General features: G+C 38.9%; 1 protein-coding gene across 1 annotated transcript in view; it reads left to right on the forward strand.

Annotated features, from left to right (window-relative positions):
- Positions 1-15,181, forward strand: part of Col12a1 (collagen type XII alpha 1 chain) — a 114,988-nt gene that overhangs the window by 76,760 nt on the left and 23,047 nt on the right. Inside the window, exons 45-51 of the mRNA XM_055602521.1 lie at positions 1,779-1,902; positions 2,062-2,205; positions 3,982-4,146; positions 4,962-5,000; positions 5,098-5,236; positions 7,239-7,381; positions 8,633-8,742. Of these exons, the coding sequence (XP_055458496.1) occupies positions 1,779-1,902; positions 2,062-2,205; positions 3,982-4,146; positions 4,962-5,000; positions 5,098-5,236; positions 7,239-7,381; positions 8,633-8,742 (864 nt within the window). The remainder of the gene's footprint in view (positions 1-1,778; positions 1,903-2,061; positions 2,206-3,981; positions 4,147-4,961; positions 5,001-5,097; positions 5,237-7,238; positions 7,382-8,632; positions 8,743-15,181) is intronic.

The raw sequence follows: 15,181 nt of genomic DNA on the forward strand, positions 1-15,181 counted from the left end.
TTTCCAAAGTGGTTGTACAAGTTTGCTCTCCCACCAGTAATGGAGGAGTGTTCTCCTTTCTCCACATCCTCTCCAGCATGTATAGGCACTTGAGTTTTTGATCTTAGCATTTCTGATGGGTATAAGGTGAAATCTCAGAGTCATTTTGATTTGCATTTCCTTGATGACTAAGGACCTTGAACATTTAAGTGTTTCTCTGTCATTTGATATTCCTCTATTGAGAATTTTCTGTTTAGTTCTGTACTCCATTTTTAATTGGATTACTTGATTTGTTGCTTTTTAACTTCTTGAGTTTTCTATATATTCTGGATATTAACCCTCTGTCAAATATAGGGTTGGTGAAGATCCTTTCCCAATCTGTAGGCTGTCATTTTGTTCTGATGAGTGTCCATTGCTTTACAGAAGCTTTTCAGTTTCATGAGGTCCCATTTATTGATTGTTGATCTTAGTGCCTGTGCTGTTGGTGTTCTGTTCAGGAAGTTGTTTCCTATGCCAATGAGTTTAAGGCTCTTCCCCACTTTTTCTTCTAACAGGTTTAGTGTGTCTGGTTTTATGTTGAAGTTTTTGATCCACTTAGACTTTTAGTTTTGTAGATCTATTTGTATCTTTCTACATGTAGCCATCCAGTTAGACTAGCACTATTTGCTGAAGATGCTATCTTTTTTCCTTTGTGTGGTTTTGACTTCTTCGTCAAAAATCAAGTATCCGTAGGTGTGTGGGTTTATTTCTGGATCTTCTATTTGATTTCATTGATCAACTATTCTGTTTCTATGCTAGTATCATGCAGTTTTTATTACTGTTGCTCTATAGTACAGCTTGAGATCAGGTATTGAGATACCTCCAGAAGATCTGCGATTGTACTGGAGTGTTTTAGCAATTCTGGATATTTTGTTTTTCCATATGAAATTGAAAATTGTTCTTTCATGTTCTGTAAAAAATTGTGTTGGTATTTTGATGGGAATTACATTGAATCTGTAGGTTGCTTTTGGTAGTTGGCCATTTTCACTGTGTTAATCCTACCGATCTATGAGCATGGGAGATCTTTCAATATTCTGATATCTTCTTCAATTTCTTTTCTTCAGAGACTTGAAGTTTTTTTCAAACAGGTCTTTCACTTGCTTGGTTAGAGTCACACCAAGGTATTTTATGTTATTTGTGGCTAATGTAAAGGGTGTTGTTTCACTAATTTCTTTCTCAGCCCTTTTGTCTTTTGTATACAGGAGGCTACTGATTTTTTTTGTGTTAATTTTGTATTCAGCCACTTTGCTGAAGGTGTTTATCAGCTGAAGGAGTTCTCTGGTAGAATTTTTGGGGTCACTCATGTATACCATCATATCTTCTGTGAATAGTGATACTTTGACTTCTTCCTTTCCAATTTGTATTCCCTTGTGACATTTTTATTTACAACGAAGGATGAATGATCTCCACAAGAAGGAGCCGGTAGCTGACAGTTAACCTTCATGAGTCAGAATGATTTTGCTCTAGTTTCTGACACTGGGATCTTACCATTACATTGGTTGACCCACCTCTTTCTATATTTCGGAGAAAAGAACATGTGGATACATGTGGTGTTAATTCAAATGACGGCAGTTTCATCAGAGATTGGAAATTAGAGAATGTAATGTCACAGTCACAGTTACGATATTAGGTATTTAGAGTTTAAAATATCTCGTTAAGTCCAAGACCCCAAACTCCCCACTTTGCTGCTGGAGGAACCACGGGAAGACTGAGATCAATCTGGATATCTGACGTGTGCCTCTAAACTTACTTCCTTTCAGGTTTCTTTTGTGCAGTACAGTGATGAGGTAAAGTCTGAGTTCAAGCTGAACACATACAACGATAAGGCTCTAGCGCTGGGAGCTCTCCAGAACATTCGGTACAGAGGAGGAAACACAAGAACAGGTACGGTGCCCCAGCAATGGTGCAGGCTACCTCTTCCTCTACCAAGGATGGGCAGGGTGGTGGCGGGCAGCTATCATCTCACTGTAATGGTCACATGGGCATGGTCAGGGAATAGTTCTCATTGAGACGACACCGAAGTGCTCATACCACACCCTGCAGGCAAGGCTCTCACGTTCATCAAGGAGAAGGTCTTGACCTGGGAGAGCGGCATGAGGAAGAACGTTCCGAAGGTTCTGGTTGTGGTAACAGATGGACGGTCACAGGACGAGGTGAAGAAGGCGGCATTTGTCATCCAGCAGTCAGGTAAGCACAGGCATGGGCTTCTCGATTCTTGAAGTGCGCAAGAGTGATTAAAAAAAAAAAAAAAAAAAAAAGACCCAAGCTGCCGATTTTTACTTTATTTTGCTTCACTGTGTACTTTATAATTATAATGTTAGTTTCTATTCAGTTATGGACTAGATTGGTGGTTCGTGAAAAATGACACATACTCTTTGCAGGAGATGTGATTAGGGGCTGTCAACGGAATATCCCCATAGAGATTAGAGGGCTATGGAAAGCTATGGAAGTGGTATAATTCTATGCAAAGCTTCTTGGTCTAGCAGCGATGAATCTCGACACTGATTCCCATGCAAGAAAAGCGATAGGATTCCTCCTGCCATGGCTTGACCTTGCAGAAGCAGACTGAGTGAAGACTGTGAATAGGCACACTGCAAATAAGAGTATGGCGGTCTCAGGGAGATGGCCCAGGGGCTGATTTTGCCAGATAGACATTCTAGGAGCCCCTTGGTAACATGGCTCTGTTTATTGTTCAGACTCATCAGAGATGAACGCAGGGCTTTCTGGGGTTTGTATTAACTTTGTCTCTCCCACCATTGCCTCGAGCAGGGCCTCAGGTATGTATATTTTAGAACATACCTTGTTCTGTGTGTGATCTGCTGTATTCAACAGTAGACGACTTTGTTTCATGGAACATCAGCTGTATGTAATTATTTGGCTGAAATTGTAAGTCACGCTTAGCGTGAAGTCATTCCGTTGGCTTTTGTCTATAACTTTAAATTATTGTATAAAAATAATAATTTTCCTCATGGAGTTTTCATACGTGTTTAATTTTGGGTGCTCCTCTTCAATCTGCTCCCCTCTGCCATCTCCTTGCACCATTATCCATGTTTGTATTCTTCTATCTGGGTATTCCTCCATCTACTTTCATACTGCGTGTTCTGTTACTCCCTCCAGGTCTCCCGCTAAAGCTTATTTTTCTCTTCTCATGGGTTCTTTTCTAAGTTATTGGCAACTCTCCACACTTAGGCCACATGAGTACACATGTATACAAATTAGAAGGTAGGATCTGCTTTTGAGAGACCATGTAGCATTTCTCATTCAGAGCCTTGGTGTGCTCACTTAATAAAACATGGGCTGGCGTTGAAAGTGTGACACACATACACAAGGAATTTTATTCAGCCATGAAGAAAAGTTGGAAATATGAGTGCTGTTGTCTGTAAATGTCTCTGTCCTTACATGGCCTGTTTCTTATGATGTCAAATTATGCTTTGAATGTAAAAACTACTTATATTTATTTAAACAGTAGAATGTTTGCTTTCAGTAAGTGCTGTAGTATGTATTTTAAAAGTGGTTAGAGTACTTGAGCCCAAGTTTGGTGATAAAAAAAAATCAGTTTCAAGAATTCAGATTTAAAACTGCCCACATTCTGCATTTGGGAGTAACAGGTTTGAGTAGTTAATGGGATCAACAGAGCTGCTGCACTTTTGTGTTTGAATTGTGGAGCCGTGGAAGACAATGGGTCCTGCCCAGTGCTTCCACATTTTAATTTTTGGGGGGTCATTTGAAAGGACCCAATGAACTGAATTTCATAAGCCAGGAAATAGAATGACAGTGAAGAGGTGTATGTATTCATTAAAATAGTACCCATTCTTCTCTTAGAGGGAGTCTGTGTCAAATAAAAGGTCGTGCTGCCCAGGCTGAGAAAATAGAGCAATGGTTTTGACACTTTCATTTTGGGCTGCTCAGATAATGAAAGTTGGAAAGAGGCTGTGTGATTCCCCTGTCACTGGAACTTTGCAGGGTTTAGCGTGTTTGTCGTTGGTGTGGCTGATGTGGACTACAACGAGCTTGCCAACATTGCCAGCAAGCCCAGCGAGAGGCATGTGTTCATTGTGGATGACTTCGAATCTTTTGAGAAGATTGAGGACAATCTTATCACATTTGTTTGTGAAACTGCCACTTCAAGTAAGTCATGGTCGGGGCAAAGCCACGACATCATTTGAGAAATGAGTGCTTATAGGCAGTTATCCATACTGTGTGGGATCAAGCCCAGAACATAAGTAGATTCTGGGAAATCACTTGGAACGGATGAATCATTGCTCTTTTGAGATCAGTCTAAATGGGTGCTTGCCAGAAGTCCATTTTTAGCTTTAAAGATGTAATCCCACCCCACCCCCCATATGGGAAGAAATCATTTTAATATCTCCCTTTTCCACCAGCCTGATGTCTATGACATTTGGGTATGTTACTCTTCAACTTTGAATCGTATACGTAAAAGAATTTCAGTGAGGGGGTTTCCTATTTACAATCAAGTAGTCTCTTACTGGCTTGTGCTCCAAGAGAACAATGAGATAGCCGGCCTTTGCCTTTTATTTATTTGATTTTCTTTTCCTTTAGTGCTATGACTTGAACCTAGGATCTGGTGTACGGTAGGCCAGTGCTTAACCACGGAGCTGGGTCCTTAGTCCAGGCTTAGAATTTTTTTTGTTTTGTTTTGTTTTTTAAATGTTAAGATTTCAAATTCAGTTTTGAGCTACAGATGCTAACGGTAGATTAAATATTCCCTCTCAGCTATGAGCAGCAGTGGTATTAGGTGATGGAGACAATTATATGAATACTTTACAGCTCTAATCCTAGGTAGGGATATACTTATGTGTGTAATATTTCCAGCAAGTGAATCATATATTAAAGAACCGCTTTGAAAGTATGCCTTGCTACTTTATGTGCATCTATTTAAGTCATGTTGATGACTCATACTTAAAGAACATGGCATGTTTCAGGTTGTCCTCTCATCTATCTGGATGGCTACACCTCACCAGGTAAGAATTTGTGTATCCTTCGGCTAACTGATTTCAAGATATTCACAATAACATAACTGTAATGTACTCACTCAATATTTTCTTCTTTGATGTCAAGGCTTTAAGATGCTTGAAGCTTACAACCTGACAGAAAAGAATTTTGCTTCTGTCCAAGGAGTCTCTTTGGAATCAGGGTCTTTCCCTAGCTATTCAGCCTACAGGCTTCAGAAGAATGCCTTTATCAATCAGCCCACAGCGTAAGTGTGACAATGGAGGAGGGTGGGCACCCCTTTTCTTAGAGTGGACAAGAGGTTCTTGAACTTTCTGCTGATTCCTTAGACTCTTGAAACTTAAGAATTGCCAGAAGACTATGGATAACCTGGTTTGCTTTCTTAAACACAGCTCAATTATCTTCCTAAGGTTATGTAGCTGCTTGTACACAGGAAACGTGCCCAAGCTTTGTTATTCCCAGACCCAAGCCTGTTAGTCTGGCAACAGCATGATGGATAACACATTTTTGAGTTGAAGGCTAGAGTTTTCACTTACTCCCTTCTTCTAAGGGAGGCTGTTAAAACAGAAAGGCAGTTTTTTTTTTCTCCCGTGGTGTAGAAGAACTGAGTGGAATAAAAGAGAAATGAGATGTCCTATCTTGTGTTCCAGACCTTAGAAAAGGGCTACAATAGTTATGCTGTCTGATTATGCCCATAATCACACAAGCTATGGGCAGTTTTTGTTGGCAGACACTCTAGCAATCTGTTGGGGAGCTCTACATGTATTTTATTTCGTGAAAGTTTGCAGCTGGGTATGATAACAGAAATCAATATCTCTTATTCATTAAAATGAAAAGCTTTTTTTTATGTCAAAAATATGTTTGGCACCTCTGGGGGAGGAAGGACAAGAAGAAACAAAACTTTCAGAAAGTTATGAGAGGGTCAGAAAATAAGGTCTGAAATTTGAAATGCATTGGGAAAGCCAATGGAAACCTAATTCTAAAACCAAAGCTAATTTGTTTTAAGGAGGAACACATATCATGGTTTGAGCTGTTATAAATTCCTAGTCTTTTATGCTTAGTTACAATGGTTCAATAGGCTAAGTTTTCCAATGGACAGTATTACTCAGTTTAATTTTTTTTTTCGGTCACTTCATTTATGATTTTAAATGATGGTAGCCTGCTGTTTCTACAGAAGTCACAAGTTTGACTGGAAGGAAAGAAGAATAAGTGTAATTAGATTTTTGTGGTTTTACTAAAGAGGGAGAAAATGGGCTAAATGAGAGAGATGGGGATGATATGGGAAAAAACCCAATATTTATAAAAAACTTGAAACAGTAAAAGATAGCTCTTAAACACATAAAAGGCATCATGTTAGCTTTCTCAGAGCTCATGTCTGGGAGAAAGAGTCCACCACACTGAGCAGGTTAGTGATATGGCATCAGGATATGGAGCATCCAGAGACATCCTGTGCCCTCTGCCACAGCGTGCAGAGAGATAGCTCCTTTATCCCAGGAGTTGCCCTCTAGGCCTTTGTCCTGACTCCAGGGAGAAAGTGTTACATAATGTTCATCAAAAAAGCCTTAATTATCTTTCAAACATCATCTCAGAACAATGGTTTACTCAATGCTAGAAGGACACAAGAAATGGAAAAGAAATTTTTGTCTCATGCCTTTAGAACCAAAACTCATTTCCCTCTGGCTGAATCACATCCTTGTTTGATTGCTAATTATTTGCATGTGTACATGGCCTAAACATTTACAATTGATCTTACTTTGGGGAGTATGTAAGTTTATTGAGGTGCTCTACTTGACTTTGAGGGAAGATCTTAGAGGTGTAGGAACTATTGTGAGGACAAGAGAGATGTGAAAACATTAAGCCATTTTATCGACATTTTCATATCCCTGCCACTAGAAACTAAGTGTATTTGGTAAGACCCTTGCTATCTTTACATTCTATCTACAGCTATAGTGTGTGTTGCCTTAAAATGAATACTTCAATGTGTCTAGACAAAAATTAGCTATGGCCAGGAAGATAAAGACTATTGGGTAATTTTACAAACTTTTGTGACTTGATCAAATTATAAGTAATCTATTAGTATTTGTTCCTTTGATGCTTTTCACAGGGTTTCTCCTTCTGCTATCAGAGCTGATGATTATAATTAGGTTTTAATACTATCTATAAAAAATTTGAAGAGTCTTTTCTTGATGATTGACCTCATTCATTCATTCATTCATTCATTCATTTCTTTATTTTGTTTTATCCAACAGAGAACTTCATCCAAATGGACTCCCTCCTTCATACACAATCATACTATTGTTTAGACTTCTTCCAGAAACTCCTAGTGATCCCTTTGCAATTTGGCAAATTACAGACAGAGATTACAGACCACAAGTTGGAGTTATTGCAGATCGTAAGAGACTTTATCCTATTTTAAGGCATAAGTCAATTTTTGTACATGTTTTTCCTTTCCTCTTTAGAAATGTTATGAATATATATATGTGTTTGTACAGATATATTTATTGACTTGGTATATGTTTTATGTTTAAGCTTATTCAAATAACCTGACAGCAAATATTCAGATTGCATCTTATCAGTACTGAAACGATTCTATTTCATTTTCCTCATTTATTTATTTTTTAAATTTAACTTACTTTTCTTTGAAAATTTTAGAGTATATAGTGAATCTTAGTTCTTTTCATCTCCATTATCCCCTCTCATCTCCCTTTTCTTCTCTGCTGAAACCATTCTTCCCACAAAGATTCTCCCCCTTAGTCTTTTGTCTTTTTGGTGAAGTACTCAGTTTAACTGGGATTACATACATGAGCATGGGTGGGAAATTACTGGAATCTGGGCAAGTTTTCAGTGGCTACCCCACTGAAGGGAATGACACCCTGTTCCCAAGTGACCATTAATTGGCAGTAGTTGTTCATGGAGAGGTAGGGAGGGCCACATGAACCCTCCTCTATCCATGATGAGATGTTAATGGACCCAGTCTTGTACAGGCACTGTGAGGGTATCCACAACTGAAGTGAGCTCATGAGTACAATGAGGCATGCCATGCTTAGAAGCCATTTGTTTGTTTGTTTTTGTAGCAGATTTTTCTGTCCTCTTGTTCCTACATTGTTTTTGTCCCCTGTTCTTCGGTGTTCCCTGAGTCTTGGAAGAAGTGATACAGATGTTTTTGTTAGGGCTGAGCACTCTACCATCACTCATTCTTGGCACTTTAACTAGTTATGAGTCTCAACATTAACCTCTGTCTGCAGAAGTATGAAGCTCTCTGATAAAGACAGAAAGCCGCATTAAATATTCTTATGAACATGAATATTCAGAAGGTAGTCTGACAGCATGTTCATTTATCAAGGAATAGAAACAGATTCCCCTCTGATTCTGGCCAATGACTTCCTCAGCTGTGGGATTCTTACCAGGTATACAGTTGCAGGCCTGAAATCCCTCTCATGGAGTGGGTCTCAGAGTCAACCAGAAAGTGGTTGGTTACTCCATCATAATTGTGCCATTACGGTACCAGTGGGCACATCTTCCCTGGCAGAGAGTGAACATTTTCTTTTTTTTTTTTGCAGTTTCTCCAGCAAGAACTATTTGTTACTTTGAATAAGAAGCACACCATGAATGTAATCTAACAACCATCTTATCTTGATTGCAGCTTCTAGCAAGACACTATCTTTCTTTAATAAGGATACAAGGGGCGAAGTACAAACTGTTACATTTGACACAGAGGAAGTGAAGACATTATTTTATGGAAGTTTTCATAAGGTAAAAATGTAAGATTATCTGCGTCTTATTTTTTAGAATATGAGTATGAGTTAAAAACCAAAACATAATTATCTTATTGCATTTAACGTTCTGCTGCTAAATTAGAATTCTAGCTATGTCTTTTACAAATAAACTTTTATTTTAAATAATTTGATTAATTCAAAAGACAAAATTTAAATAAAACAATAAATGCCATTAGCGTTTTGTTGTATTTCACTGGTATCTTTCAAAGTCTGAATCATATATATATATATATATATATATATATATATATATATATATATATAAATGAAGCTCACCTGTTTTTCTGCTTACCATTTTTCTGATCTAAGATATGTTGATATTTAGGTGCATGTTTGTTTGATGGTGTGAGCATACACCATGTATGTGAGGCTGCACTTGGAGCTCAGAAGAAGGTGTTGGAGCCCCCCCTGGCGCAGGCGTTACCTGCAGCTGGTGCCGCCTGACCTGGGAGCTGAGAACTAAATTCAAGTTCTCTGGAAGAGCAGCTAGTGCTCTTAACCATTAACGTACCCCTCTAGCCCTCTACTTACCATTTCATTGTAAACATTTCTGTCATTTATTTTGAGGATCTTAATAATTAAGTGGAGTATGTTTTAATAGGTCATGTTATAATTTTATAGAGAGCAGACACTTTCTTTTAAACTTTTTTATTATTATAATTCACTACAATTTATTCAAATTTTATCCCCGCTGAGGCCCCTTCCCTCCTCTCCTCCCAATTCAACCCTCCTCTCCTATGCCCCTCCCCCCAGTCCACAGATAGAGGAGGTCCTTCTCCCCTTCTATTTGACCCTACATATCAGGCCTCATCAGGACTAGTAGCACTGTCTTCCTCTGTGGCCTGGCAAGGCTACATCTTGCTACATCTGAGCCTTGGTTTTAGGTCCTCTCCATGCATGGTCTTTGGTTGTAGTATCATTCTCTTCAGGGCCTCTAGGGCTCAGTTTTTATAGCTCTGTTGGTCTCTTTTTGGAGCTCCTGTCTCCTCCAAGTCTTTCTATCTCCCCCTTCTTTCTTAAGATTGGCTGCCCTATGCCCAAAGTTTGGATATGAATCTCAGCTGCTCTTCGATATCTCGATCATTAGAGTCTTTCCGAGGCCAGAGCAGATACTTTTTTGTACCTGGTTGCCTATTAAAAAGTTACAAACATGTAAGCACACTGTAGAATAAACATTTTAAGTCCAAAATTAACAATAACTGTTAAAATAATTAAGGTAAATTTGTAATAGATTATTAAATGAACACACAGTCTAAAAAACACCATTCTCTTAATACAGAGGTTTCTAAATTATCACACCAAAGTTCTAAGATACACTTGAGATTGTTTTTCATTCTTAGAGATCCTGCGTTTTTGAAGAACACTCAAGTGACACAGGACAGTAATGACATTAGCTGTATTAGAAATGAAAACAACAATCTAGGTAGAAATACATTTTTAATTCTGGTTTTCACGGGCTGGATTGTGCTGACAAGAATACAAATTATTATACTGATGACCTAAAATTTTCCTGTGCATGACGTGCAAAAGACAAGCCATATATGCAAAAATGTGTCTAGTTCAGTCTGAACCCCAAGGGAAACAGAAGCGCTTTCCTTTGCTCTGGTAGGTCAGAGCAGCCCCTTCTTGCTTCATGCTCTTGAGCATGCTCATTTTTTTTTCCCTTACATTTTTTAACGCATGAGTTAGATCCTTGTTTCCCCCTGTACGAAAAATACTATTAGTTCTTTGAGAATTTCTCTTTTCTTTTATTGAAAATAGACTTTTCTTATACACTGTATTCTGATTACAATTTCCCCTCCTCCTAATCCTCCCAGTTCTTCCCCACCCCCTCTCCCATCTGGATCAACACCCTTTCTATCTCTCATTAGAAAAAAAAAAAAACAGGCATCTAAGAGCTGATAAGAAAAATAAAATAAAGTTAAGAAGAAACAAAAAGTAATGTGACAAAACAACAACAAAAAAAAAAAAAAAAAGAAAAAGAAAAAGAACCAAAGGAAAAAAGCAGAAGAAATGCATATAGATGCAGACATACACACATTCAGGGATCCCATAAAAACATCAAATCAGAAGACATAAGCTATACATAAAGGGCCCATAAGACAGGGAAAAAATCCCCCAGTACTTAACACAGTGAAACAAAGAACCTCCAAAGGTGCTGCTGAGTTTGTTTTCTGTTGGCCATCTACGGCTTAGCATGGGGCCTACCCTTAAGACTGGTTTGTTTCCCTAGCAAGACTCTTGGAAAAAACTAAGTTTCCTTTGCTTGTAATTGTCAATTTGGGACAGCTTCTGCTTTAGAGACAGTTGTGTTTGCTCAGTTTTCCTTTCAGCCCTAGGACCTCATCTGGTGCAAAACCATACAGGCTGTGGACATGCTGCCACAGTATTTGTGAGTTCATACGTGTGCCAGCTCCACTGTGTCTTGAAGACCTTGATATTTTGGTGTCCTCCTTCCCCTCTGGCTCTAACACTCTTCTGCCTCCCTTTCCACAGAGTTCTCTGGGCCCTGATGGGAATGATTTTATGGAGACATCCCATTTAGGGCCAAGTGCTATAAGGTCTCTCACTTTCTACATAAATGTCTGGCTGTGGGTCTCTGTATATGTTCCCATCTGCTGTAGAGGAAGCTTCTCTGTGATGGCTGAGCAAGGCACAGATCTACTAGTGGAGTTGAATGTTCTTAGGAGTCATTTTATTGCTACATTCCCTGAGCAGAACAGTAGTTTTCCTTTGTGTCCCTGGACTATCTAGCCTCAGGTTCTTGGTCAAGAACCTGGTCAAGCAGTGTTGGGTATGAGTTCCATCTCATGGAGTTGACCTTAACTCAAATCAGCTATTGGTTTTTTACTCCCACAAGCTTTGTGCCACTATTGTACCAATGTATCTTGCAGGCAGGTCACTATCATAGATTGAAGGGTTTGAAGCTGGGTTGGTTTTTACTCTTTCTCCTCTGGTAATATACAGAGTACCTTCAGTACTGTGAAAACTAGTCCATAGAGGTGAAGGCTCTAGGCAGGCAACAGCTTGATACATGTTTAATCAGTTAGGCCGGTGTTGCCTTCAGCAATAGCAGCTTAGTGTTAGTTTGTGGAGAATCACCAATATTCATGACAACAGTTGCTTGGGGGTTCCCATGGAACCCCTTTGTCCAACAGTTTGATTAGATGTGACCCATTCCCAGCACTCTAAGCTTTATTTGGTGATGAGGGATGTTTCCCCTGTTATTTGGTGATTTCATTTTGATAGCTTTCAAATATGTATGTATTACAGGAAGTGTCTACTGTGTTAGGTTTCCATATGAGCCTTCAAATGGCCCTATGTTTCAGCTGTCTCTCCTCAGATTCCCTCCCGTATCCTTTTTCTCCCTTCTGTTTGAACCTCCCAGTTCATCCCTCTCTTATCCATCCATAATAGAATAGATTCTTGGTAAGGATGGAGGGCTTTCTTAATCTGGCTTTAAAAAGGCTTGCTTGTGAGTTCGGGAGGCAACGATGATGACGATACCAACATTAACAATGGTATAGCCATAGAGAAAACACACAAGTCTCTAAGTGCTATAGTATAGCATATACTGCTTAAAATTTTGCATATTTTGATAGAGTGCAGTAGATGAGTTTTTCCTTGGGAAAGCAAATTGTAGTTTGGGGATGTGACTGTCTTTGACTCATCCCAATCCAGTAGGAGATGTTGATTCTGGCAGAGTTCTTAGGAACAGCCTTGGCTCATTAATAAACCTATTAAAATTACAATCGAGTAGCATGTTGAGAAGGATGATTTTATTTTTCTTTCATAGTCATTGGAGATGCTAAGAATTTAATCTCTCGAACAACTTGTAATCATTTTGTAGCTATTTTAAAGTTTCCAACTTTCATGGAACCCTCCATTTTATTTAAGCCAAGAGAGCACTACTTACAGAGATATGTACTGATAGTAATTAATTATTGCAAATCAAGATAAATTTTTCTTGGCATTATCTTGCTTGTCCTGTTTTTCTTCCTAGAGAAGTGTTCATAGTTTTCATTTCTTTCTTTTCACTGGCTCTCTGTTTTCCCAAATTCTCTACCTCCTTCTATTTTTGTCTTCTCTTATATTAACAAATTTTGTTGTTTGACAATTGCATACATATATTAAATTTTGTATTTCATACATATATGTATGTTCTGGTTATGTCCCCAAACCCTCTTTTATTCCTTGCCGACAGCGCTTGTGTTTTATGAATCTCTTTCCCATATTTAGTGACTTTTGACTAGCTTAGAGCTCATCAGAGTTTAACTTGGACCATCTCTATGAGCCTGGGTTTAGGGCTAACCATCAGAGACGGGTGGGCTCACCAGAAGGTATACGCTTGGACAGTATGTCTTCCCCTTCTCCCAGCATCTGTCGGTTGCCGATAGATCTACAGAGAGTCTCAGGGTCTTGTGATCTTCTTCCCAATCCATAGCTGACATTTCGGAGGACCTCACTTGCCTGGGCCAAGCGCCAGTAAGCCCAGCTGCCGTAAGTGCAGGATTGCCATGACCATGACCTGTTTAGAAGATAGCATTTTATGGTTTCTCTCTTTCTCTTCTAAGGCTTACATTTTTTCTTGGCTTCTTCTTCCACAGGGTTTTCTGAGACTTAAGGGAGTGGTCTTATTTAGGGTGGAGGCCTCAACCAGCCTTTGTTCTCAGCATCTTGTGCTGTCACCAGGCTTCTACTTTCACTTTCATTCATTTTAAAGACCAACTTCCCTGATTAAGTCTGAGCAGCCTTTGTTTGGAGCTGGCTGGGCCAGACTATGGAACTTTCTTTTCTTCATATTTATACTTTTTTTTTTAAAAAAACCTTTGCACTTTTTTTTCCTCCCCAGCATCATTCTATTCTTCTATTCTATTCTATTCTATTCTATTCTATTCTATTCTATTCTATTCTATTCTATTCTATTCTATTCTATTCTATTCTATTCTATTCTATTCTATTCTATTCTATTCTATTCTATTCTTTTTTTATTTTATACACAAGAGTGTTTACCTGTGTGTATGTGTACTACATGAGTGGATGGTGCTCAAAGAGGCCAGAAGAGAGTGTTCAGTCCTATCAAACTAGAGTTACAGGTGGCTGTTAGCCACCATTTGTTTCTCAGGAACTTGGGTTCTTTGCAAAAGCACAAGTGTGCTTAACCATTGAGCCCCTCCAATAAACCAGTAAATCCCCTCCAATTATGTAACTTTAAAAAGGACTTGGAAAGGGGCAGGGAGAAGCTGACGGAGGGAGGGTGGGATTGGGAAGGAATAAGGGAGCAGGATACAGCTGGGATACAGAGTTAATAAAATGTAAGTAATAATAACAAACAATAAAAAATTATATATAAAATTTTTTATATTAATTACAGTTTATTCACTTTGCATCCCAGCTATAGTCTCCTCCCTTATTCCCTTCTAACCCCACCCTCTCTCCCTCATCTCCACCCATGCCCCTCTCCAAGTCCACTAATAGGGGCAGTCTTCCTCCCCTTCCATCTGACCCTAGCTTATCAGATCTCATCAGGACTGGCTGCATTGTCTTTCTCTGTGGCCTGGCAAGGCTGCACCACTGTCAGGGGAAGGTGATCAAAGAGCCAGCCACTGAGTTCATGTCAGAGACAGTTCCTGTTCCCATTACTAGGGAACCCACCATTATCCATAAGGACAGTGGCTCATTGACATGAGTTTTCTTCTTTGACAATTTCATAATTCGAATAATGATGCATTTGGGTTACCCTCACTCTCTTTTGTCTCTCTTTCACTCCTGTCAGTCCCCCTCCTCTATACAAATTCTTTTCTCACACTCTTGTCTTTGTATTTTGTCTTGAGACCACTTGAGTTAAATCAAGGTGTCTATGTGACCATGAGTTTCAAAGTAGGCACTGGGGCCTGGGGACTCACTTGTAGTATACACTGAAGACAATGATTGCCCTCCCCCCAAATCTACTAGTAGCCAGTGACTATTAAGAGAGGTGAGCTCTGGTCCTGTGAATCCTCCCCATCCATACTTGACTGATTATATGTTTAGTCTTCTTCAGGCCCAATGCAGAAAACCACAATCCTGAATTCTTGGGCTAATGATTAATAGACCCATGCTGAACTGTAATTATGAATAAGTTTAAAATGTAGTAAAATGAGTGAATGAATTATAGTAAAATGTGTTCTTAGGATGTGCTGGTTTATGGTTCAGAGGGAAAGAAACATGTATTTTTAATGATACACATTAAAATGGTTTTGATTTTGCAATAACCCTTGTGAATATTTGTTTCTGTGGTTGTTCATAAGAACCAATAAAAAGTTTTAATTTTTGTCAGATATTAACTATCCCAGAAATGCTTATGCAATGTTCTTGAGCTCAATCTTAGTTGATAATCTCACGGCTGTTTAAATTTTATTTTTAGCTAGCTATGA

Source organism: Psammomys obesus, unplaced genomic scaffold, assembly GCF_907164565.1.
Source record: "Psammomys obesus unplaced genomic scaffold, mPsaObe1.curated_primary_1811, whole genome shotgun sequence".
NCBI classification, from domain to species: domain Eukaryota; kingdom Metazoa; phylum Chordata; class Mammalia; order Rodentia; family Muridae; genus Psammomys; species Psammomys obesus.